Source organism: Engraulis encrasicolus, chromosome 21, assembly GCF_034702125.1.
Source record: "Engraulis encrasicolus isolate BLACKSEA-1 chromosome 21, IST_EnEncr_1.0, whole genome shotgun sequence".
NCBI classification, from domain to species: domain Eukaryota; kingdom Metazoa; phylum Chordata; class Actinopteri; order Clupeiformes; family Engraulidae; genus Engraulis; species Engraulis encrasicolus.
This window is the reverse complement of record NC_085877.1, coordinates 11776131-11803620: the sequence shown is the minus strand read 5'-3', so window position 1 is coordinate 11803620 and position 27490 is coordinate 11776131. Positions and strand designations below refer to the sequence as shown.

General features: G+C 42.5%; 1 protein-coding gene and 2 long non-coding RNA genes across 4 annotated transcripts in view; 2 read left to right on the top strand and 1 right to left on the bottom strand.

Annotated features, from left to right (window-relative positions):
- The window catches only part of oxct1a (3-oxoacid CoA transferase 1a), an 88983-nt gene that overhangs the window by 46606 nt on the left and 14887 nt on the right, over positions 1 to 27490 (bottom strand). The window contains exons 7-10 of the mRNA XM_063187641.1: positions 15612 to 15672; positions 2124 to 2231; positions 1367 to 1481; positions 394 to 488 (exon numbers count right to left, since the gene is read on the bottom strand). Of these exons, the coding sequence (XP_063043711.1) occupies positions 394 to 488; positions 1367 to 1481; positions 2124 to 2231; positions 15612 to 15672 (379 nt within the window). The remainder of the gene's footprint in view (positions 1 to 393; positions 489 to 1366; positions 1482 to 2123; positions 2232 to 15611; positions 15673 to 27490) is intronic.
- Positions 18715 to 24745, top strand: LOC134437537 (uncharacterized). 2 transcript variants are annotated; one of them, XR_010032406.1, is made up of 5 exons: positions 18715 to 19256; positions 19575 to 19729; positions 20595 to 20657; positions 22690 to 22784; positions 24695 to 24745. It is a non-coding gene; the product is annotated as an uncharacterized LOC134437537 (long non-coding RNA). The 2 variants fall into 2 exon arrangements; XR_010032407.1 differs by having other exon boundaries at positions 24476 to 24738.
- LOC134437536 (uncharacterized) lies at positions 24748 to 25733 on the top strand. Its single transcript, XR_010032405.1, has 2 exons — positions 24748 to 24820; positions 24911 to 25733. It is a non-coding gene; the product is annotated as an uncharacterized LOC134437536 (long non-coding RNA).

The following is a 27490-nucleotide window of genomic DNA, read 5'->3' as shown; positions in this document are numbered from 1 at the left end:
GATTGTACCAATCACTGGCTAGATAGTCATAGCACACAGTACACACACAACCCTAGAAATCGGACCACCATCAAAGTAAGTCTACTTTGGACGCGTACAAGCCGCCAGTACCTGTTACCGTACCTAACCTAAAACCAGCTGGCGTGCTCACACCGCAATTCTGAAGTTGGTTCGCGATGCAAACCAAAAAATACTTCTTTTCTCTGTGAACCGTGATGACAACATGGACGTCAGCAGGTTCATCCGGGTAACAACAGAAAAGTGCAGAGCTCAGTATGAACGCAGAGAGTTCGCAGGTAAGCACTTTAGTTCCAAGCGTAACTGGTGCGGGAGAGGGCAAAGGCACCGTTCCGGTCAGCCTGAAAAGAGCATCAGTGGAATGCTAACCCTTACCAGGCCGAGGATGCCGTTCTCGCTCTGCAGGTGGACGGTGATGTCGGGCTTGATGAAGTTGCTGGCCAGCATGGGGATGCCGATACCCAGGTTAGCTGGGGAGACAAACAACAGGTCACAATCAACGCTAAACAGCAAAACCATAGCACAGCAACAAGTCCAAGCGAACAAATAGGTAATATACAGACTTTTATGTACATTATATACGTTACTTAAAGCATAGCTGAGGCATCCATCATGAACAGAGAGCACAACAACAGCAGAGTAACAACTCCAAGTGTATTATTGGGGTTGTAAGTTACAGAGTATAATATGCAGTCATGATGGGATAACCTGGATTCAATAGTTACAATCCTGGTTTTACCTGCCCAATTCAACCAGGTGATTGGTTGAATGATCACCTGGTTGAATTGGATAGGTATGGGAACTAGTTAATTGTGAGTTGTAACTGGTGAATCCAGTTTGCCCATCACTGATTATCCAGTATTTGTCTTGAAGCAATGGCGAGGCACCAATAATGTGGTTTCTGCTTGATCCGTTCATTCACCATGAGCAGCAGATACACCCCACAGCAATATCTGAAATACCAGCACGTGATGCGTGTAGTTCAGAAAGCATGGGGGAATAAAAGGCCTGAGAATTCAGAGAATTCCACATACAGACCGTTCTTTCAGAAAATTGTGAATATGGCAGTCATACATTTTTTGGCATTTGAATTTGACTTTGCAAGTGCTTCAAGGATTTGGCCATGAGAGTGCCTAGAGAAGTTGAAAAAAATAGTGGGCTTCTTTCCTTCAATAAAATATCTGCAAAACAAACCTCTACAATGAAAAGGACTTTCGTATAAAAGATATTGTATAAAACCCCTCCAGACCAGAGATGTGTCAAAAAGATGACTCCTTTGTAAAGGCAAGATGGAGAGCATTTTTACAATGGTCTGACTGACAAGCAAGACAAGCTCTTTCTTCCGTACCATACATTCCATCCTCAAACTCGAGGGCAGCGCGGCGGATGATCCTCTCCCTCACAATGTCAGAGTCCTTCTTTGGCTTTGGATTCTGGTCTTGAGCTTTCTTCACTGTTCTCCTCTGCGGACAAGAGAGAAGATGTCAGGGAGAGGAAAAGACGGACAGACAGAAGGAGACAGAGAATGAACGACAGCATCAGTGAGAGTGAGGTGGGGAGAGATAGGATAAAGGAGCGACAAAGAGAGAGGGAGGGTGTGTTTGAGTGAGACCATTGAAGACAGTGTGAGTAAGTCGGCAAAGGATAGAAAGAGGAGAGATGTGGACAGAAAGATAGGCAATACAGATAGAGATGAGGGGAACAAGAGGAAGGAAAGGGGAAACAGGAAAGTGAACAGGGGACTTCCAAAAGAAATACATGGAGGACATGAGGTCAGCAGGTAACACATGAGAACAAGACAGGTAGAGAATGAGAGAGAGAGAGAGAGAGAGAGAGAGAGAGAGAGAGAGAGAGAGAGAGAGGGGAGAGAATGAAAGACAGAGAGAGTGTGTGTTGTGAAGAATGGAAAAAGGCAGAGAATGGAAGAATAGGAAAGACTGGAAGGGCCAGACAGATAAGATGAGTGGTGGGATGAAACAGACATATTGGGAAACAAGGAAAAAATATATGGGGAGAAAGATTATGAAAGAGGAGAAGAGATGAAGGATTTCAAGTGACAGTAGACTCAGGGAACTCTCTTGACAGCAAGTGGGGTCCTCTCTCACCTCTATCCTCTTCTCGTAGCTGCCGCCCTGCACGATCCGGTGCACGTAGATGCTGGGAATATGGATGTCCTCCTCAGCAAACGAACCAACGTCCACCACCTCCTCCACCTGCCAAACACAAACAAACCCCAACATCGTTAGAACCATCATCAGGACAACCACCATCTGCCCCCCAATCCTCAATTTCGGAACCATTGATCAAAACTCCTCCACCTGCCAGCTCCAACACACACATAACGTAAATAAAAGTACTCATGACAAACCATCAAAGATCGCACGATGACCTAATGGTCAGAAGTGATCTCCACAATGATCTAACTAACCCATCCATTGTCTTATGGTAATGATAGTGGTCATTACTACAAAAGCCATTAGAAATAGCATGGGCGGTGGCACTCTGACATGTTATTCACTGGGAGAAGAATGGCTATTTAGCCTAGTAAAAATCCAAGACAGTCTCTCACATTATGTAAAGATGCTATGGACTGACAGGAATCTTGAAAAAATCTATAACATTGTACAGTATATGGGTCCTGTTGTGTCCATATAATATAATATAATATAATATAATATAATGTAATATAATATTATATAATATTATATAATATAAAATAATTGTTTGTCGCACCCTCACATACCATGACAAAATAACCCTGGCTAGAAGAGTTACATAAATCTATCCTAAATGAGTGACTGTGGGTGGCAGTGTATGCCTCAGATTCACCACATCAGAGTTTTTCAGAGGAAGGGCAAACACACAACACCCAAAGTACTCTAGCACTCTTGGGCATTTCGTGATGACATGGCATTCATTTCCAAGGCTTTCCGATGTCACCGTGATTCACAGAGCGCTGGCTAACTGCAACGCATGGGTGCCAGTGTGAAGCGAAATTGCCATTGAGGAGGCTTAAGGTGTACACTCCTCTGGGTGAGGGGAGCTCTCCAAGCCCACCTGATTTCTAGCAGAGCTGCGGTCGCTGACACAGTATAGCTGGCAGTTATGTATTAGAGTAAGTGACAAATGCCGTTGACAGTAAAGGGGGGGAAAACTCTTAGCCCACTAGCCACTACTTATCAAGCAATGACTGATGGTTTCTAGGTGTCATATACATCTTGTGGGAAGACAAAAGACAAAGAAAAGGACATCGAACAAATGTTGGATGGTTTTCTGGTGTTTTATACCTCTTTTATGGGAGGCGAAAATACCAAAAAAGGAGGAGGCACGAAAAAATAGGGAACATAAACAGGATAGCAAAAGATGATGAAAAGCACTGTTGCCGCATGTTGCTCATTTTGGGGCTTTATGGTCATCCAGCCGACTGAAAAAATCTCTAGTTGGAGTTAATCTCCCAGGCGAGGCACGACCAGATGACAAGCACATCAAGACCTGAGTGGTACAACAACATCTGTTGTCCTTCTCGCCCCAAATCTGAGTGGTACCACAACAGCTCAACATCTGTTGTCCTAACCGCCCCAAATCTGCACCGCTCACAAGCTCACGAGAGGATAGAATGCCAAAGAGGGCTGTTCAGGGCCGAGACGCAGCAGAGGCTGGGTCGTTTTTATTTAATTTTATTACATTTATTTATTTTTTAAACAGATTACACCACATTCACTCACAAAAACTGTGAAACAAAGAAAAATGTCTGCAATCTTAGATCCTTTTGTTAATTTAATAGCCGAGCTTTTCGGTTAGAGACCTGAAGACCAGGTCAGATTCAAACCCGGATCCCCATAGGCCATTAATCCATTGATATTGCTGGATTTTACATTAATAGTTTGTCCACTAATATTGCTAGAAATTCACAGGATAACAATTCAATCCATCAATAACCACATACAGTAAATGTACTTTTAGTAACCAAATTATGGAATTATAATTATGTTAGCTGTTAGCCGTTAACCTGTGGATTTCCTGGTTTTTTTAAATGATTTTTGTTGTCCGCGACCCCCCTTCAGTACCTCCGCGAGCAAGGGTCCCGACCCCCAGTTTGGGAACCACTGTCAGTGAGCCCATTCTTGGACAGGTGCACCACAAGGACCTGATGGATTGTGTTTAATAGTTCAGTTTTGCAGTTCGTCTGAATATTTTAATGAATCCATGCTCTTTAATGTTATGCAGCTTCACATGAAATATGATATATTTTCTAAAGGAATCGTACAATATACATTTGAAATACAATTAAGTTACATTTAGGGGACCTAGAGAAGGTGGGGTCTGTTTTAAAGGTGACTGCTTTAAATATAGGCCTAAAGGGCAGGGAGAAATCCTGGTTTGTGTTCATAGTACGGCCCTTATAGGACTTTTACAGCCCTCGGATGAATTTGAAGTGGCCCTGGCCTCGAATGAAAAAGGTTCCCTAACCCCATGACTGCCCTAATAGTACTTCAGTACAAAAGTATTCGTAGCATGTCAACACTTTGCCAAAACATATAAATCAGCCGTGCACTTGAGATTGCGGCCTTGACAAAGAAAGGGCCAAAGCAGCGTTGCTTCCAAACACATAAAATATTTTACAAAGAAAGCACCCAGGTCACGAGTCACAACAAACCCACTTTGATGAGTGGTGATATGTTTTTTTTTTTTTGCTCAGCGTGTATGGAGCAAACAAAACAAAACAAAATCCTTGTATGAATAAAATGTATTGCCATCAATCCTTGACTTCGTGAGCAATAGACCTCGGTCCGTGTGCATGGGTAAATTCTACTCCACATTCATGAACCTTCTGTCTGTCTGTATTAAATATCCATTGCTACATCACTTGGTCTTCAACCTTGTTTACACGTATATGTATATACAAGAATCCTTTTGAGACTCTCGATCCACACAACGGCGATTTCTAAAACACACCGGTCATACAAAATGGTGATTTTGTTTGTCCATATGCGGTGTAAATGGGATCAATATGAGTAAAGGGATACAAATATCAGTTTTTAAACATTTATACTTTGCATGATGCACATAGTGACTGGACCGCATAACCCCCCCCCCCCCCTCCCCCCGCCATGCCCCCCCCCCTCCACCCCTCCCACAACAATCAGTAACAACTATTACAATGAGAGACTTTTTTTATATCTGAATGTTTAATGTGAAATAATCTATTTATTTATTTTTGTATGTATGCTACTAGACACCTAAATTTCCTTCGGGATCAATAAATGTTACTCTATTCTACTCTACTATAACCAAGGCCTCAATCCACATACAGGGATATTCCACCTCCTCTCTTCTCCATCCTGTGACAGTGCCCACTCCATCTGACTGCTCATCAGTACAGCATATGGGATATTGCCATGCCATCTCTCCCCAATTACCTCCAGCAGTAACTGTGCAGAAAAGGCAGCAGCAGTCATTGTGTCCATTTCCCTTTTACTATCAATCACTTAAACTACCCATTTTGGGGATATTCCGTCAGCATCATTTTCCCAATTAACCTTATGGAGTCTGGGATTTTGTCGGCTCTGCCCACTCCACTTGACAGCAGTATGTGCATTATGGGCTGGCCCAATTACCCCCAGTGGTGACCATACAAGAGCAGGGGCAGCAGCTTCCCTACTTGGAGACTTTTCTACACACTAATGTGATCTGCCTAATGGCTGAAGCTGTATCCAAGGGTGTCCTATATGTGAATATGTAATGTAGATTTTGTGTTACATCACTCGTTATGTGTACAATCATTGTTCTGTCCACTCCATCTGACATTCAGCTGTAGTGCATCATATACGCATAGCGGCTCCCCAATTACCAGTAGTAACTATACAGCAGCAGCAGCAGCAGCTGCAAAGCTTCGAGGCTTTACTACACACATAAAATCACAGCGCCAACTACCAACTTCTCTCCCTTGATTCAATTCTTCTGTCTTTGTGCCATTCTATATTTTACTACCCATCTCTCAATCACTTAATCTACCCATTTTAGGGGAAATTCCGTTGGCACCATTCACAGTCAGCTTACTGGTCTGGTATTCCATTGGGGGGTTCTGCTGCCGTGTGCCCACACCATCTGACACGCAAAAGTAGAACATGTATCTACAATATACAGTATGCAACATTGACCAAGGCAGCCCGAACGAGCGAGCGCGAGAGCGAGAGCGAGAGCGAGAGAGAGAGAGAGAGAGAGAGAGAGAGAGAGAGAGAGAGAGAGAGAGAGAGAGAGAAAGACAGAAAGACACCCATCACTTCAGCACTACCCAGGGACGGATTATAAGACCATGGGCCTCTAGGCCAAAAAACAATAAAGGGACCCATGAATGGTGGTAGCTTACAAAAAGATTCAAGGTTTCTAACCAGCTGTTATAGACCCTATGTTGTTGGGAGTTCAGGGGTAGGTCTTCTAAAAGAGTTCGAAAATACAAATGTGATTTCTAACGCAATATGAAAAAGACAATATAGAGAGGGTGGTCCTCAGGGCCCCCTTGACTCTTGGGTCCATGGGCCTGGGCCCGGTATGCCCATGTAATCCATCCTTGGCACTACAGGCTCTACTGGCAAGAGACTGGACAGGCTGAATCTCATTTTTTTTTTCAGTGTATCCTTCCTGTGCCCTCTCCCGGGCAGAGTGCTAATGATGTAAGCGGCAGTGGTGGTTGACCTCAACCTCGACCGCCTCTGGCAACAAGTCACCCAGGGTTTCCCCCAGCACTTTACAGTCAAGGCGACCAGAGAGAGAGTGAAAGTGAAAGTGAGAGTGAGAGTGAGAGTGAGAGTGAGAGTGAGAGAGAGAGAGAGAGAGAGAGAGAGAGAGAGAGAGAGAGAGAGAGAGAGAGAGAGAGAGAGAGAGAGAGAGAGAGAGAGAGAGAGAGAGAGAGAGAGAGCTGCCTTGGGCTTAATGTATGTAAGAGTGAGCTATATATGGTTAATATATGTCTAAGGATGTGTGTAATGTGTCGTGTGTAATGTCTTCATGCATACATATGCAACTTGACAACTTAATTTCCCCCTGGGATCAATAAATGATAAATGATACTCTACACCCTACCATCTTGACAACAAGCGCCTACCACCTTGACTAGACCCCTGACTGGAGCATAAAACAAACTTGCGGCATAATACTGCAGATTTATACGATAACACAAAAACTACAAAGCAAACATGACAGTGGCCACAGTGGAGTTCATTAGTAGTGTGTGGCTGTATTGAGGCTCAAAACGGCAAAGACACAGTGGTGATTTCTGTCCTTTAATTAAACAAGGCGAATAGTAAGCCCTCAGGATGTATGTGCCTGTGAGTCCAGTTGCGCATGTGTCCATGTGTGTGTGTGAGCGTGTGTGCATGTGTGTTCAGATATGAGAGGAGTCACACTGTGTTGCTGAGGTGACTACAATTTTCTCCTCGACCGGGGAGATGAGGGGAAGTAGAGGTGGGGTAAATTTCTGCTAATCTTCCACCACAATTCACAATCACAAAATGTTGTAAGCTGTGAACAACACAGCTTGGGAGATGTGAGAAGGGAAAAAAACAACAACGAAATACACCACCACTAACTCTCCTACCAACCAAAGCCAACACTTCAGCAGCACTGCCTGTTCCAAGCGTAGCACGCCAATAACCAAAATAAAGAAAGAAAGACAATGAAACCACTAGAGCTGAAGGAATAATAACAATCATTGCCCAACATAAATTACTGGTCCAATTTGCTGTCTTGCTGCAAATCACGCCGTGCCAACAGTTGGACAGTGCAGTAGTCATAGCAGGTGGTGTTTACTACGCCACACATTTCCGAACTGCACTAAGTAATGTGAGCAGAGGTGTCAAAAGTAAAAGTAAGAGTGAATTCCTGACCCAATCGTGGCTTAGTCGTCTGGGCACTGGAATGCTAAGCGAGCAACCCAAGTTCGCTTCCCGAACCGGGTCATTTCCCGATCCTCCCCCGTCTTTCTGTCCCACTCGTTTTCTGTCCCTCTCTTCACTGTCCTGTCTTAATAAAGTAAAAAAAAAAAGCCTAAAAAAACTGGGGGGAAAAAAAGAGAGTAAATTCATGGTGTAAGTACGACACTAGCACATGATATTACATGGCTATTACACCTGTTAGCCCACTGTACCTAAGATGTAGATAGCCTGTGTTACTGAAAAACATGAAATTACTGAAAACAAAATCTTACTAGAACCCACCACAGATTTGATCCAACCAGGGAAGAGTTAGCTGATCGTAAGACAAGTACACAGGCCTGCTAGTTACTCAGATAAGTTACATGGGTTGGAAGGAGACAGTGGGTTCTTTTCAATATGAGGACTGCCTCCCGTCCTCCACCTGTGCTTGTGGCCTGGCGTTTTGCTGCCGCCCCGCCTCCGTGCAGAAAACAAACAAGTTTCCCCGCTGTCAGCCCGCGCTGCCTGGGGGACTATTCTTCATTCACCATCCAGATTGCAGATGAGAAAATGACATCAGAACTGTGCTTTTGCAAGATATTGAAAAGACTTCTGTCATCAGTGACGTCATCACGTGACCACAAGCAGGCAAGGGAGCAATGGATGACGGGAGTTGTGATATTAGAAAGAACCATCCGTTTTTTTTTTTTGTTTTTTTTTTAAACTTTTCCATTTACTTTTGACACCTCTGAATGTGAGTCAAGTGGAGTGGAGAGACCTACACCGCCACCATCCTTTTCCCCACAACTGAATGACACTACATCCCTATGAAGAAGGGCAATATCAGAGGAAGGGTCAGTGTGTGATAATCGAGGTGCAAGGTTGCTCGACCGTCAGAGGGCATAGCCCTGGGCTCGGACACTAACACAGAGCTTGACCACAGTAATTTACTGTGCTTACTTCCAGTGCTAAAAGAATCATGTTGCTTACGGGTAAATTAAACAACGAATTTAAGATTACCCATGAACAAAAACTACAGCAGTGGGAAACACTGCATTTATTCATTGATAAAGACTCAATAAAGATCCAAGGGAGAACATACTGTATGCAATAAGTGTGAACTCAAGATTCTAAAATGGACCCTGACCGTAAAACCTCTTTCTAAACACAGGATGGAGGACAGACAGGGTAGACATTCCTACAATTTAGCTAATCTTATTTATTTATATTTTTTAGGGGCTTTTATGCCTTCATTTGACAGGACAGTCGAAGATGGTGACAGGAAGCGAATGGGACAGAGACAGGGGAGGATCAGGAAATTACCCTATCTGGACTAGAACCGGGTCCCCGTGGGTGGGCATGCAAGCCCAAATGCGGGGGGCTTAGCGTGCTGCGCCACAGCGGCCCCAAAATTGAGCTAATCTAACAGCTGGAGGAGGGGTGGATATACATCTGCTTTTCAGAAACACACATACGGTACCACAGTGCCAAAAGAGTACCAAAAACAACACTGTGTGTGTGTGCGTACGTGTGTACGCATGTGTGAATACGTGTGTGTGTGTGTGTGTGTGTGTGTGTGTGTGTGTGTGTGTGTGTGTGTCTGTGTGTGCCCAGACAAAACCACACATGCCCTGTATCCTTCAGCCACCTTATAGAGCCCCTTCAGCTGTGAAACGAAATGTCTGTTGTTTTCGTTGCCCACATTCGACATATCAACAAATCAAGGGTGAACAACTGGATAAAGACCACTTGACATCCCTCCATGCAGTGCAGGCCAGATGCTGGAGTAGTGGGACGCAACCCCCTTATCTCACTTTGCCCTCGCGTCGTCATGGCTACCGGTGCTGGCATTCTGTTGCCGGCGGTGATTAGTGGGGACGGCAGCAGGGCCAGTAAATGATTGAAGGCTTGGTGGCGTGGCATTAAACCCTTATTACGGACCATGGAAAGTGCCACACATCAACTATAAGAAATCTCTACCGGGTTGCATGCTGAATCAGATTCATAAATATAGAACTATACAGCTAAGCACCTGCCTGAATATTGTAAATAGATGCATGGTTAACTTAAAGGGGCACTGTGTAGAATGTGGCCAGAATGGGTACTGCAACTATACCGCTTGTTGAAACTGTGCTGCATATTACCAAATTTGATCTTTTCATGAATATTTACTACATAATAAACCAATATTTACTAGCATAACCAGGGTGTCTACAGGTTTGACCAAGTCAAAATTAAGACATTTTAAGACTTTTCAATACCATTTTTCAAATAAAATTAAGACCACCTCGCGGCGTTTTACGGGTTTCACCAAGTCAAAATTAAGACATTTTAAGACTTTTCAATCAAGACCAACTCGCAAGATCATACACATGTTCAAATGAAGCACAAAAACCAATTGGTTATTTACATTAATGCAGCCGTTTGGAAACACAAAACTATACACAATGAAACTTTACACTAAATAAAATTCAATAATGCGTTCTAAATTACACTACATGGCTACAACTTCCTATTTCCGTCGCAAAGTTCATCACATGACTGACATAATTATTCCTCCCTAAATTAAGCTCCACAAATTTAAGACATTTGGGTTGAAAATTTAAGACAAAATAAGACTTTTCAAGGCCTTATTTGGCGAAAATGAAATTTAAGACTTTTTAAGACTTTTTAAGGACCCGCGGCCACCCTGATAACCAAAGTACAGTAAGTTTTGAAGCTAAAAATTTCTATTTCTAGAAATGTCTGGAAACAAAATGGCAGACCATGGAGAAGATTCCTCGTTTCATGTATGAAAAGTGCAATTTTCCCAGTCATAATGAATACTTAGAATTTGGTGGTGGTGGTAAGTATTCATGAAAAATGTAACATTTATGAATAGGCAGCAAGAATTCTGGAAATAAACTACAAAAAATAGTACACGGTGCACCTTTAAGTCAAGGACTGATTTTACCACTAAGCAATCCAACAATGCATGCTGGAATCCTGATCCTGTAGCTTGTGTATCTACAATATATCTTGATAAAGATGCAATCAACATACATATACTATAATGACTCCATACTTTATACAAAAGTTGGGAGCATGGATTTCCTCTGTGGGTCACAATAGTGTTTCAGAGTTTCAGAGTTTTTGAAGCAATTACAAAGCACTTCATCTGAATACTCCAGAAGTGTTGCACAATTTCCTTTTCATGCCTGTTCGAATGGTGAACACAAAAGTTTCTAGGAAAAAAAGAGTTGATGAAAGGACACGAGGGAACAGACTGGCCTTGAGCTCTTTCCTTTTTCAGGCCTGCATGTCCTTATTTGGAGGCAGTACTGTGGGTTCAGTCACAACATATTAACCTTCAGAGGGTGATGGACACACTGAATTATGGAAGATGTATTTTTGACATTTTGGTCCACGTGTGTGTGTGTGTGTGTATAACTCTGTGTGCATGCGTGAGAGACAGCGCGCTAGTCTGTCTATATGTTTCTATCTTCAATCTCCCTGCGGACGCCCGACTAGACATGGTAGTGAGTTGATTGGCAGTTCGGACATTTCAGTAGACTTTCTATTCTAGCATTCTCAGCGACCAATACGTAGTTACCGTGGGGTCACAGGGTCATGAGATGACCTCAGTTACATGTGCACATACAGCAGTGCTGGAGTGAAATGCATTTCCCTTCCATTTCTGCTTCCGTGTTGACATCAGTGTCGGCTAATGACTAACTCATTCGTGTACGAATAGGGAAGCTTTTCTCAAGCGGATAACAACAGTGATTCAGTGTCCTCACATAGGGATGACAACAATTTTAAATTAAAAGTAAGCCAAATCTCTGTAGTAGTGGCATTCTCAGTAGCTTAAGTGAAAAATATAAACCAAACATTTTTGACCAGGTGGTATTTGAGCTAAGGTTATGTTAAGGTTGAAAAGGGGTAAAAAGTCATCAAGGCACCCCATGCGATTAAAATCTCATTTACATTGATTTATCAAATTAGGGACTTAAAGTGCCCATTTGTAGATACTTGGGCATTATGTTTTGCATTTGCATTGTTATTTGACTTCACCTGACATTTGCATGTCATGTTTGGATGCTAAAATTCTGCCACAGCTCGCCAAGTCATAACACAGCGAAACACAACAGCTCTTCATATCTTCGACACGCCAGTTATGGCAAACATGATAAGCACTGACACTCCTCACGCTGATTTATATGCCATGATGATAACAAACCACATGACTATCAGAGCTCAATGACAACCAAGGACAGGAGGCCCTCAGTGGTTTTTAAATAATTATTTTAGGGCTTTTCATACCTTTATTTTTGACAGGAAAGTGGAGGAGAGACAGGAAATGAGTGGAGAGAGCGAGAGACGGGGAAGGATTGGCAAATGACCAGGGCCGGAATCGAACCCAGTTCGCCGGCGTAGTAACCCTGTGCCCTACTGTTAGGCCACAACAGGGCTTTCCACGTGCCACTTTAATAACAGTGGTCAAGGACACGTCCCTGGACCACACAGATCAACAAAACTTCATTTGGACACGCGCACACACAGATACACTACAAAGCCTCTTATGTGTGGCCAACTACAAATTGGGGCTAACTTCCACACTGTCCTTTTAAGCAAGCGGCAATTTAATTTAATTGTGAGTAGTGAGTGAGTGAACAGAGGGGGAGGATAAGAAGAGGTGTGTGTGTGTGTGGGGGGGGGGGTGTAAGGAGGGTTTTGGTGACATCTCTGGGGACAGATTTTGATCAACGTTTATCCAATTAAGGCCACCCGGCCAGGTATCTCGTTTCACCAAACCTGCCGCACAGTCTCCCCCACAAAACCCTCAGCCAGATCAGATGAGACCACCAGGTTGATTATCCCAACCCCACACAAACACACACACTTGAGCGCACATGAATACAGTACACACACACACACACACACACACACACACACACACACACACACACACACACACACACACACACACACACACACACACACACACACCTAGACACACACACACACACACACACACACACACACACACACACACACACACACACACACACCTAGACACACACACACACACGTTGCATGTAAACCTCTTGCTATTCCCCATGGTGCTGCAGGGCCTTTCTCTGTACCTGTAGATAACAGGATAATAGGCGGACGGCGGCGGTGACTAGCAGCTAACAGACCCGTGTGTGTGTGTGTGTGTGTGTGTGTGTGTGTGTGTGTGTGTGTGTGTGTGCTATTTGATGTTGCCTAGCAACTCAACGGGAATTTCATTCATTTCCTGCACTGGAGAACAGGCTCATCCCATTGTTACGGCGCGAGTGTGTGTGCCTAAAAAGCGCGCCAGACCACTTTTGCTCGCAAGAAGCAGATAACCTTAGAATCCAACATCAATGCCCCGTGTGACAGACAAGAGTAGTTGTTATGGATAGTTTCTCCACGGCCAAGAGAAAGATAGATACAGTGCAGATGGATAGAAGTGATACAGAGATACTGTAAGCCGAGCACAGCACAAGGACCCCTCAACTCTATACATTGGAAGATGTGTTGAGTAAGGCTGTCGCCACATAAATCCTCTTGTTCGATAACATCAAATGTTTACCAACGATATTAAAAGCAAAATGTAAACTTGACAAGGCAGAAAGTCGGCTTCTACCCCCTCCTTTCTTCTCCCTCTATTCCCCTGCCCATCTCCTTTTATAAAGCGACCTTGGGTTACTTGAAAGTCGCTATGTAAAACCAAGTTATTATTATCATTATTATTATCATTATTATTAAAAATACACATTACAGAAACGCCTCAGAGGAGAAAAGCAGTGGAGAAGTTTTGAAAGGTCGCTCCTGCAGCCGTGCGCTTGCATACACTACTTAGTATTTCAAAAGGAAGAGACTTTAAAGGTTAGAGGATGACACTCTTGAGAGCAACTGAAATACATTTCCAAGCACTGAGCTCAGTAATGTGTACATGCAGAAGGAATGAAAGCTTCCATAATTAACTAACGCGGAGGAAACAACATGTTTATCTGTGATATAACGCTTACTGCCTAAGGGGACATATTTGATCAGTGCAAGGTTTATGTGTTTATTATGTTTGTGCTTGTGTGCTTGTGTGCGTGTGTGTGTTTTAAAAACACATTTGCATTTCCCTGCGATTCAAACCGCTCGGAATCGATTAGTTACGTTTAGTTAAGACGTCGTGTCTCGGGGCCCAAGCATAGCGCTACATATAAATCTGAAGAAAACAAATGAGAACTGACAAACCCAATGGCTGCTAGAATATTCCACGGAGTCAGTAGACACACATGGAGACAGACTTGGTAAGACAAGAAGCAAGGCCAACGTATCATTAAGAGATAACCCTATCTTTACTGACTTAAATGACTGCTGCACTGCACTGAAGCCGGCCTAAAAGATCCATGAATGACTATATGACTCCCGCAATAAAGATAGAGTGCAGCAGCAGATAACAGATACTTTCGCCAGTCAGTCGAGGTTATATGACTAAGGAAGCCAAACGGGTCAGATGCCCCAGGCACAGAACAGGAGGGAGTGAGGCCCATAACTGGGTCCCCATTGCGTTGATTGCGTGTGTTGAGGTTGCGGCCCTTTCAGATGACTTTGTCCCAGGCATAAACAAAGCGGTCAGCTCCCCTGGCTACGACTATGGTCAGTATACGAGGAGGAAACTTACTTCGTCACCAACTAGGAGTGAGGATGTGATGATTATTGCTTTATCACCAACTACACACTAGACGAGAATGTGGGGTTAAAACTTTTTATGAGGAACCAATGAAAATCACAGCAAGCGGTTCCAACACAATGCTGTTACGGAGAACAAAGCTGACGAGAGTGAAAGCGAGATTACTGGCGGGACAGAGCGGTTGTTAAAATTGAGCTTATTTGGCGGTCGGTGCTGGAAATGTCTCTTGATGATGGGTCTTTTGTGCACGATTGTAGTCTTTAAACAAAAGCGATGAGCATGAAAAGCAATTCTCATATGCAGTCACAACGATTCAAAGGAGCTCAGACACAAAATGAAAAGAAAGAAAGAGAGAGAGGAAGAGTAACTATCAAAACCGGCAATTTTTTTTGAAGACTTGTGATACTTATGGGCAAAAATTACAAGCTATAAATTATTCAAAATTTGACCTCTTGCTTTCACATTTGCCGCTTAAATTACCTGTAATTACCTGTCTCTTGACAGTTCAGGCTGGGGGTGGGGTAATGGGGTTCCTATGCTAATTATAAAAAAAATATGCAATTAGGTTTGACAACAGCGATCTAAAAATAGACTCAGCACTTAACATTTGTGATATGATCCCAAACGATATACATGACGCTCTTTTTTTCTGATGCTACTGCTTAGTGCTCGATACGAATGCATTCAGCTTGGCTTGGTTTCCATGAGAAAGGTTGTATAACATCCATTTCAAGGCAATATGCACTTCAAAGCAACATCAAGTTTCCTATGAAGGCTGTCTTAACTTTGGAGATGGAGATAAACACCTGCATCATCTATAATGAAGTCAGGAGTCAGTGTCACACTCTCCCCCCCCATTTGAATAGACTTTCATCAGAGCAGGCAACTCAAGCTCCCTGTTGCACAACTCTTTAAAATTTCTGGCTGTGCATAATTATGACAATTAACAACAACAGCAACGATAGAAAACAGATGTAGAGTACCTCTACAATTGTGGTTTTGGCTGCCTTGCACATGGGCTGGTTGAAATTTCTTGCCGTTTTCCTGAAACAAAAAAGGGCAGAAAAAGAAACATTGATTTCACACTGACACAATGTTCTGTTAGTTCAAAGACACCTGTATTGTGGTGTCCCCTTTTCTACTGCAACAGCTCTGCTCTTGTCTATGTACTGGATGCTGCTCACTGAAAAGCTAATGTTGCACCCTTGTGGCCGGAAATGATATTGGTCCAGTAGGCCCCTGATTGTACAAAAGTCAGTGTATTCATCACTCAAAAGTCTGGCCAAAACCATGATACTGAAAGGCCTAGCCCTCACCATCAATATATTTTTTTAAAACTCTGGGATGATTTTTTTGTTCCATTTTGTTTTGGGGCTTTTTAGCCTTTATTTGGATAGCACAGAGACGATGGTGAAAGGAGAGATGGGAAGGGTTAAGCCATGGCCCAGGCCGGACTCAAACCTGGGTCCCCATTGGCAAGCGAGCTCATGTATGGGGGGCTTAGCGTGCACTGCCACAGCGCCCCGGGTATGAAAGAATTCAATGATCACCCTCACATAAGAGTCAATCATCATGAAAGCTGTTGCTGATGTACACACAAAGAGAGATCGTCATAGGGGACTGGACTGCATAACAGATCCCTCTCCTGCACACTTTATCTACCTGGACTCTTTACCCTATGACTCCTCCTCTTTCATTGGAATGCACAGCTGTGTGTGTGTGTGTGTGTGTGTGTGTGTGTGTGTGTGTGTGTGTGTGTGTGTGTGTGTGTGTGTGTGTGTGTGTGTGTGTGTGTGTGTGGAGAGACACAGTTGACGTGTGTAACCCCTTGGACTACTGATACTCCTGGACACTTTGATGGTAACTTTGTCTTGGCCACCCAGCACAGGTGACACTATGTACACTTTATTTTTGGTGTGTGTGTGTGTGTGTGTGTGTGTGTGTGTGTGTGTGTGTGTGAGAGTGTGTGTGTAGTGACACAGGGGGCGAGACCCCCCCCCCCCCCCATCCTTTTTCCAGGGAATACTATGGACATTGTACTAGGCAGAGAGACTATGGACACTCCTGGACACTTTATGAACACTTTGTCTTGGCTTCTATGTGCCACTTGGCTAAGGCACATGTTAACACTGTGGACTTTTACACTTTACACTTTATATTTGGTGTGTGTGTGTGTGTGTGTGTGTGTGTGTGTGTGTGTGTGTGTGTGTGTGTGTGTGTGTGTGTGTGTGTGTGTGTGTGTGTGTGTGTGTGTGTGTGTGTTAGAGAGAGATGCCTTGGCAAAATGTATGCAACAGTAAGCTATATATGATTATTTTATGTGTAAATATGTGTATTATGTCTTGTGGGTAATGTCTTTATTTATGTGTGTATGCTACTTGGCACCTTAATTTCCCTCTGGGATCAATAAACGATACTCTACTCTACTCTACTCTACTCTATACACTCGCCTCCAAAAGAGTTGTCGCCTATCCATCTGTTTGGAATAACAGCTAATAACCTGACTTTCAATTAATCACTTGGCTTCAGAAGTCACTCATATGAAAGCTACAACCCTCCCGAATGAAAATGTATGTACAAAAATAAATTTCATGCACCAACGAAAGATTGACCCTTTATTGAACACAGAGAGGGCAGATTTTGTCGCCTATCGAACATAATGTGAAAATGAGCAGATAAGTCACTTCAAAACACTTCAAATACGCAGATTGGGTGTCATACTTAATCACTGAATCACTCTCACCTCTCCAGAAAATCAACTTTGGCCTTAGGTGTATGTTTAGGGTCATTGTAATCATGGAAAGCAACACAATGAAAATCAATGGAGTTCAGTGAGAGATGGTGACATATTCGCTATTCGTAGAGCAACATGTTTAACCTCATGATGTAATCAATGATAAAAGCCCTCAAACACCTGCAGCATGCATGCAGCTCCTCATAAGAGCTGTATCTGTACCATGTTTCACGTTATGCACCATTTCTCTTTTTTCATATTCTTCATCTCCAACACCATATAGTTTTGATGCTATCAGTTCTAAAATGGTTGATCTTGGGATCTTGACTTCAGAGTATGAGTCCCATTAGCCTTCATTTTTGTCAGAATTAGGCCTGACATACTCTTGGCTGGCTTTTTTAAGACAGGACAGTGGGAGAGACTTCTTTGGTGTTAAAGGTGAAGAATTTGGAATAAATGCATGGTGCCTAAAGTCAAACATGGGAGGGATGCAGCTCTTATGTGGAGCTGCATGCATGCTGCTGGTGTTTGAGGGCTTTTATCATTGATTACATCATGAAGTTAAAAATGTATTGCTCTACGAATAGCAAATATGTCATCATCTCTCATTGAACTCCATTGATTTTCATTGTGTTGCTTTCCATGATTACAATGACCCTAAACATACACCTAAGGCCAAAGTTGGTGAGAGTGATTCAGTGAGAGGTGAGAGTGATTCAGTGATTAAGTATGACACCCAATCTGCGTATTTGAAGTGTTTTGAAGCGACTTATCTGCTCATTTTCACATTATGTTCGATAAGCGACAAAACTTTTGTCTTGTGAAAATCTGCCCTGTCTGTGGTCATTAAAGGGTCAATCTTTCTGTGGTGCATGACATTTATTTTTGTACATTCATTTGCATTCGAGAGGGTCGTAGCTTTCATAGCTTTTCGTAGCTGAAGCCAAGTGATTAATTGAAAGTCAGGTTATTAGCTGTTATTCCAAACAGATGGGTAGGCGACAACTCTTTTGGAGGCGAGTGTAAGGTTGGAGCTACTGCATGAAAAGGTTATGCAACCAAGATGCTGAAGAGTTGAAAAATATCCAATGTTGTAGGTTGTGTCATCTCAATACAATTCGGAGTGCCCAAACTGTTGAAACTTACAATTGTGACAATTAAATCCAACTTCAGAAAATGTAATATGCAGCATGCCCATCTATTGAAGGAAGAGTAATGTATGGTGTTATAATCGGGACAAAACATCCACGAGCGCCACTTACGGCACACGCGAGGTATTTTATTCTGCTCGCGCGCGTAGACACTGTCGCGCGCGCGAGTTTGCTCTGCGCGCGCGCAAACACCGTCTCACGCGCGAGAGGTGACATGAATTTCCTCACGCGCGCGAGCAGAAATATGAATATTTAAATTATCTCCTCCCACTGGTTAGCATAACAAATGAAGCGGAAGTTTGTTTAGTCCATAATAGTCAAACACAGAGAGCTCAGATCTCAATTGTTGATAGACTATCGTTGCTACGGTGACTGCAACCGACCACCTTTGAAACACAACTGAAACGCAACTCACGGCTGCTGCTGACAAGGGCATTCACATATTTATTCGTAAAACCATTTTATTTTTGGTGGATGAAAACATTGTGTCAATATGCTATGTCTATGTTCGCCTTATTCACCCGGAACGTTCTAAAGACGTTGAGGGGTACACTTCAGGGGTACATTCGGCAACGCACCAGCTGTCATGGCGCCTCACTTGCTGTGTTGTGTGCCCAAATGTTCGTCCTCAAAGAGAAAAAAAATCCTACCGTGGACAGACTTTCCACCGTTTCCCCAAAGAGCAGGCACTTCGCAGTGGATGTATAAATCACATCTAGAGGGGTCCTGGTCCATATTTCAAGGTAAGATGCAAAATTATGTTCAATCATACGCATTAGCTAGCACAAATAAGCTAGCTCGTCAAACTTGTCATGACTCATGTAACCTAATGACGCGAATGCCTCGGTGAAATAAAAAATATGAATGTGTAATTACACAACGCTACATTTATATGATATTTCCAGATCGCTATTTCAAGATTAGGCTTTTAATTGTGTGGTAAGCGATCCGATGGCCACTGATTTTGTGCTACCAGAACCAGTAGCATAGGCCTACTTGTGCCAAAATCAAGTTGTTTTGCTAACGAACTAAAATGCATACCCTGGTATTTATGGTTACAGATCAACGCTGAGACCAAGGTTTGCTCTGAGCACTTTGAGAAGCAGTGTTTTGTAAAGACCACCCGTGTTATCACAAAGCTTATAAAGGATGCTGTGCCAACTTTCGCCTGGACTTCAGAGAGGCCAAAGAGGAGAATCATCATTCGCAGACCGAGGTTAGTTTGTTCAGTCAATATTCAACTGACATGTGTTTAGCAACCCTCTAATAATAATAATAATAATAATAAACTGAGAATAGTTCGCCATAGGAATAGCCTACATTTAAATTTAGACAAGACTGGATAATTAATGTATGTGCTGGAGATAATTGCACCGTTCCGCGGTGTCTCCTTCAAATGAATGGCAAAGTAGCATGCTAGCTTTGGCTGTGGGGAGGGTTTTGAACAGGACTGGCCTGCTCCTCCCTCCGAGTCCAGTGACTTTTTAATAACTCACTTTTCTAAAGTTTTAACTTGGATTTCTGTCACGTTTAAACGCCACCGCTCCTGGATCTCTCTCTATGCTGTGCCCTGCCTAGTATTTCTGAGTCCCCTGAAATAGGCTGTCTGCATTCTCTTTTTAAATGCACTGGGCCCTTTCTTTCAAATTAGTCAGTTCGTTTCAGATCTTGTCATTTCTGCTATAGGTGACTGCTCAAGATGTGGCTTCCTGTAGTTCAGAGATAGTTTTCAAAACTGCCTCAAGCTTATGTAGTAGTGTTAACAATAAACAGGTGTGGAACACATGGCCTATATTTGAATAGTTGTGGGAATAACTGTGGGAACATGGAGCAGCAAGAATAAGCTGTGGGACCAATGGGCTGTGGGAAACATAGAGCAGCTGACCCCCAACAGGGTCTTCATGGTTGTATGACCTGAATACATTTTCAAAGCGGAGCCACAGGATGCGGACTTCTACTCTTTTCCACTATTAGACGCGCCTTTGTCCTGCACCTGGCCTCAGCGAGGTGGGGTGTGCATACTCTTACTTTTATAAAAATGTTGTATATTGACCACTAATTCTGTGCATGCTGTCATACAGAGATGATGACCCATTCCTGAAGTTGGACGCCAGAATGCAGGAAGGTGCTGTTTAAGAGCCTAGGTAGGTATTTGCTCTCAAGACACTTGTTTGCCACAATTTAGGAAACACTGTCAAAGTGTGTGAATGACAAAGACCAGCTTACAATGATTTATCTTCTCTTTTCTTTTCTTTCTGTGCTGTGTGGGACATGTTTGACATGTAAATAGACCACTAGGCTAGTTCAGTTGTTGGCGGTGGATTTATGTTGATTATAAATACAAGTCCTTTAGTAGGCTAGTAGGCTAACTAATTAATGTGAGCATGACCTACTGTGTCATGCTAAACAAGCAGGAAGCTGGGCATTCTTGGCGACTCTAGGAACTACAAACCCCAACTCCGATGAGGTTGGGACGTTTGGTAAACAGTGAATAAAATCAAAATGCTATCATTTTCAAAACATTCAATCCATTCATTAGATGGAGAATAGTGAAAAGACAACATATTAAGTGTTAAAACCGAGAAAAAATATTGTTTTGGGGGACATATGTACTCATTTCTAATTTGATAAATCCAACACGTCTCAAAAGAGTTGGGACGGGGATCAGTGAAAATTAGTAAACATCCAAATAAGATAAAACAGCAAAGAAGAACATTTCAAAATGAATTGTACTGACGGACAATATAGGTGTCCAGGTATAAGATCATCACAGAGAGGCTGAGTCACTCAGAATTAAAGATGCAAAGGGAATAATTACCATAGTGATTACATACATTTTTGAATTCCCTTGGATTTACCACGATTGAGTGTATATAAGACATATTTTTGTTAATAAAATCGTTGTATAGGTTCATGACATCATGAAATATATATTGGCTGTAGTCTCACTCTAGCACACCAGGAATTAGAGCTATTGAAAATTGACCATATTAAGAATGCTTAATGCATGAAAATGATACAGGAGTGTAACATTCTCCTAAGCACCTGAGCTCACTTGAAATAGACCCAGAAGACATGGGAAACTGTCCTTTGCTTACAGAAGTCAGCAGAAGTTGTAGAAGTCCATTCTTTTTGACAATAATAGAGCATTGCACATCCTGTGCTACAGTAAAAATGGACCATCCAACTTGTATTAGTGCTAGCTTCAAAAGTCAGCCTCCATGATGGCATGTGGGTGCAGTAGTGCATTGGTTAAGATGTTCTCACTCATCTGTAGAGTTAAATACAGTGCTGAATGGTATAAATGGGTTTTAAACAGCATGAAAAGCCACTCATGCATTATATTTTGAAGGGAGATCTTCGATTATTGCCACATAGTAAGGTCAAATTGCATTCTCTACTATGTTTTAACAGTTTGGCTCCATCATAAGGACCAGCAGGTGATAAAATGGTGGGTTTTTGGTCAAGACCTGTCACACTGTAAGCACTACAGAAAGGAAAACATTGCAAAACATGACAAGGAATACACCCACCATTTAAGCTGGTGAAATCATGTCCAAGATAGGAATTAACACTGTTTTTTATATAAAATCATCTCATCGGTTAATGTATTTAACTGTTAATTGTTGTCTTTTGTTTTGTTTTTAGTCTTCCTCGACATTTGCTGCCATTTATTGTCCCCGTCCCAACTCTTTTGAGACGTGTTGGATTTATCAAATTAGAAATGAGTACATATGTCCCCCAAAACAATATTTTTTCTCAGTTTTAACACTTAATATGTTGTCTTTTTACTATTCTCCGTCTAATGAATAGATTGAGTGTTTTGAAAATGATAGCATTTTGATTTTATTCACTGTTTACCAAACGTCCCAACTTCATCGGAGTTGGGGTTTGTATAATACAGGCCAAGTCGTCATTGTTATAAGATGGTAATAACATCATCAAATATTTGCCCTGTTGAATGGATGTACGTTTTTGCGTCACATCCTGTTGATGCTAAAATTACGTGCGCTGTTACATCAAGATTCATGAACTTGTCAGCAGTGCAGCCAGCCTTCTTTCTATGGCCGTAATGTAATCGTTTACAGCTCTCGAAATGAGCAGACAGCTCAGCTGCTTGGTGCATACTCTTACCAATCGGTCTATATGATTCCCTCTTGCATTATTTATTTTCAGGCGGTGGAAGAAGCACTTGCAGGTATGCTACCGACCAGGCTCCTCAACATCAATCCGAGACGGAAGATGAAACGGGATGAAGCAGTTAGATTGAGGTAAACATCTACACACCCCTGTTCAAATTCCAGGTTTTTGTTACGTAAAAAATGACAGAAAACAAACTTAAAGCTTTAAAAGGGAAGAATAGAAAATAAAACTTCTATTAACATTGTTGCATAAATATGCACACCCTTAAACTAATACCTTGTTGCAGCACCTTTGGCTTCTATCACCGCACTCAGTCTTTTGGGTAAGAGTCTATCAGCATGGCAAACATAGAAGTGACAATATTTGTACACGTATCTTTGCAAAAAGTACTCCAAATCTGACAGATTGCGAATGCATCTCATCTGCACAGTCCTGCTCAGATTGCCCAACAGATGTTCCGTGTCATACAGGAATGAACTCTCCCACTCCCAGTCCAGGTCTCTGCGGTCTTCTGAAAAGGACAATCTCATCATCCCCCGAGCCAGACTCCGTACTGTTGGTGACAGAGATTTTTGTGTTGCTGCCCCCACGCTCTGGAACAGTCTACCTCCCAACATACGCCAGGCCCCCACACTGGCTACGTTGAAATCACATCTATTCACAGAGGCATATGGACTTTAACTTCACTGGCCCATCCCCTCCCCCTTTATGCCACTACAATGGCCACTGTGGAACTTTTCTAAATTCCAACCTCCATGACTTAAGCCCCGGTTACAACTGAAGAACGATAATCACATAGCATGATGCTGTCACCTTCATGCTTCACTTTACGCTTGGTGTTACCTTGGCAATGAGGTGTTGTTACCTTTTGTAATTATGTCCAAAATGTTAAACCTCGGTTTCACCTGACCATAATACATCTTCCCACATGCATTTGGGAGATTACAGAAGTATTTTTTGCAAAATGTACTCCACCGAGATTTAACTTTTTTGTCATAATTCGAAAGGGTATATTTGGCACAAAACATCACCCCAACAACACCATACTTTAAGTGAAGGGAGCCTTGTTGGGTGATCTGAAGAGGACTGACTGTGGGAGATTGCACTCGCAGTCTTTCTGATTTGGAGGGCTTTGCAAAGAGGGGTGAACGAATATTGCCATATTAATGTGTGCCATGCTGAGACTCTTACCCACAAAAGACTGTGCTGTAATGAAGGCCAAAGGTGCTGCAACTAAGTATTAATTTAAGGGCGTGTACATTTTTGCATTGCATTGCATTGATTAATAGTTTCGATTGAAGGAGGGAAAAGCTGTGAATTTATTTGTCTTTCTATTTTTTTTTACATCACAAAAACCTGACATTTGAAGAGGGGTGTGTAGACTTTTGGGAGCCACTGTACATGTAGAAATTATGTGTTCATATCTCTAAACCTCTTGGTTTAGCATGATAATGAAAAGAACTGTGAGCAAAAATGTGGCAAGCAGAAAACCAGAGTGGCTAGTGACTTGGGAAAACCCAACTGTGGCCGGAGAGCAAAACATTAATGTCAAACCCTTGTCTGTACCCAGACATGGGTTCCTACCAGGTGTACGGATACCCAAACACAACCACATCGTATGTAAAGCGCAAGTCTGAATTAAATTTTCTACACACATGTACCTAAAAAGTGTACCACAGTCACCGTGTAGTTTGAATACTTTTACTTGAAGGAGAGGATTGTGCACACAGGTGCAGTACGAAGGTCAACTGTAGTTTTCAGAGTGAGGAGTCTGCACACTTAGAATCGTTTTTTGTTGCGTTTTATTTTTTCATGGCAGGATAACGTACCTCAACAGTCTTCTTCAGATTCTCTACAAACACAGTCTGAGTGGTGATTAGAACATGCCTGGCATCCAAGGGTGTGGCCAGTTTGTTAACCCTTTACACTCTACACTTTACAATTAGAATTATTGTACACTGTCTGGACAAGATGTAGAATACTACTGAGCGACAGTGATATGTCATGTTCTTAATACTGTTATATCCTGTCATTACAGACAAGGCGGCCGGAAACGTTGATGACCTCAATGACACTGGCTAGGTGAAGGGCTCATAATCCACAACATCATCAACCATTTTGCGCCAAAAATGAAGCCGTTCACATACCATGGCATCCTAAGCAGGTAATTTCATACCTCTCAGTAACCTCAGAATGTATTAACAGAATAAACAAAATTATCACTTCCCATAATTTCTACCACATGTTTCAATAGGCAGCACTACACTACTGTGCAACAGTGAGAGAGAGCGGGCAAGGACAAGTAAAGCGGACCTACACTACAGCAAGACTTTGACACTTCTCCACGTTAGAGGCAACCATCACCCCCACCGTTGAGCAGCGGCTATGTGTAACCCCCAAAAGAGGAGATGATCCGACGATGTGTGTGTGGTGTGTGCGTGTGTGTGTGTGATGTATGATATTGTAACACTTCAGTCCTTCTTTTATACTATACAGTGTATACATATACATTTGTGGGTTTGTTTAAAAACCATAGCTGAGGTTAAGAAATGCATTATGACAAATACATCTGATTCAGGTGTACTGTCTTTTATTTGCCACAAATAAATCACATCCTGGAAACCTGTACGATGTGTGGATTTAAAGATCTGCCAGATCTTTGTGACGGCACAGGATTGCAGTGGAACCCAAACATAGCCTACGAACTCCCACGCCATCTCACCAACTGCCGATATGCAGTATGCCTGATTTTTCCTGTACAGCAAAGAAATGTAGAGATTGTGCCTTCATCAAGAATAGGTCATTTGGAATCACAAAAATTATTCAATTTACTTTGTGCGTGTGGTGTTGCTATTGCTGTTATTATTATGTTACTAGTGACCCCTTTAGTTGAGTTCCATAGTCTACATGAAATCTCTGCACTTGTGTTACCACTATTGGGATTGGCAGCTCCCTAAATGAAAATGAGAAAAACTTGCCTGGATGAAATGTTATGAACTGTATGCGTTGTGCTGCTTGCTGAAGTAACATGACACCCACATCACCTTCCAGAAATAAAGTGTATACAGGCTACCTAACCAGAGTCCTCGAGACCTATTGCTGCTGTGTGATGAAATCCAGGCAAAGGCCCAAAAGCTTTGGCAATTGCTGCAACATGTAAATAAGGTAGACAGATTAGGCCCCTGCAGATATGGCATGTGTAGATGGATTCACTAAATTCTTTAACCACTTAAATGGCTTGGGTCAGACAAGCTGGGCTGCACACTGACCCCTTCCATGTTGCCCATGTGGTTTTGTTGGCTGTGTGTGACAACCTCCGTACAAGGGCTGCCGATCAGCAACTGAAGGCAGATTTATTTATTTATTTATTTAAATGTCTGCACCTTTTTTATTAAATGTATTGCATTGCACTGGTATCACATTGCATTAAATGTACTAGCCAAGTGACACAGAGAGCAGGTAAATACAGTGTATTGATCTGTACCATTTATGTCACTTCTTAAAGATTCAATTATTCAACTCTATATTCGAAGAGGCCGGTATTGCTCTACCATTTTCCACGAACCAGTCAACTTCCTGGGAGTAATTGCAGTACTTTGAGAAAGTGATCTTTCTAGCCTAATCATTAATTGTGCTTGTGTCAGTATTGTAGTGTCATTGTTTATTTACAGTGTGTCGACGCCATCTACTGGATACTCAGCGCACGGTTCATTTTCTAGCCACTTCATCATTTCATTCCAAAGCACAGAGTGAGCTCTTTGATGCAATGTAGGCTAAATTCACCTAGTTGTGTATATCCAATGACTTGTAGACCTCCTTGTGTATACCCGTTGTGGATCGCTGAATACATAGCCTACAAAATCCATATTTCGGTCTCCGGTCTCAAGTCAACTGCGGCCGTCTTGCCTACTGTCGTCACCAGCTATGGAGAACACGACAGGGGCAAAATGAATGATTGTTCCAACCGATTTCAATAAAGGTTCTCTGATCTGACCGCTTGAATTGACTATCCGGCTCCCTCTTTTATTGCAATGCTTACCAGCAAAAGTATCAAACACACTTGAATCCTTATAGCCTACATTACAAATATCTGACTGGACCATCGTAGGAAACAGGTTTGTACCGGTATGTCTCTCAGTCATGCAGCACACGGAGCTGGATTTCAGTGAAACATTGCACTTACAACATGTTAACGTGCATTTTGGTCTTCTTTGCAAAACAACTTTGTCATCATGCCAAATGCCTAGCCTGCTAACTTTAAGCTCTTAAAACGCACTCGTCGTGAGCAAAATGAAGCTTGACAGGACACGAACCATAGCATTTGATGAAATGTCTACTCACTTTATTCCTCATCTGCTGTCTGCGAATCTCAACAAGTTCGCCCATGAAATAAACAATTAAAAAACAATGTTTTCATAAAAATGGGTAAGCAATAGAGGTGCAACCTTCAGTCATTCCACTCGTCAGTAAACGCCAGCATAGCCTTTCTACCTATAAATCCTCTCTGACGCCAGCTGCAGTTACTGTAGCAACGATATCAACAATTGCTCTTGAGATCTGTGTCTGATTATTTCAGACTAAACAAACTTCCGCCTCGTTGGTTATGCTAATCAGTGGGAGGAGATTATTTAAATATTCATATTTCTGCTCGCGCGCGTGAGGAAATTCATGTCACCTCTCGCGCGTGAGACGGTGTTTGCGCGCGCGTGGCAGCGTTTGCGCGCGCGCGCAGAGCAAAATCGCGCGCGCGAGAGTGTCTACACGCGCGCGCAGAATAAAATACCTCGCGTGGGCAGTAAGTGGCGCTCGTGGACCTTTTGTCCACATAATGACG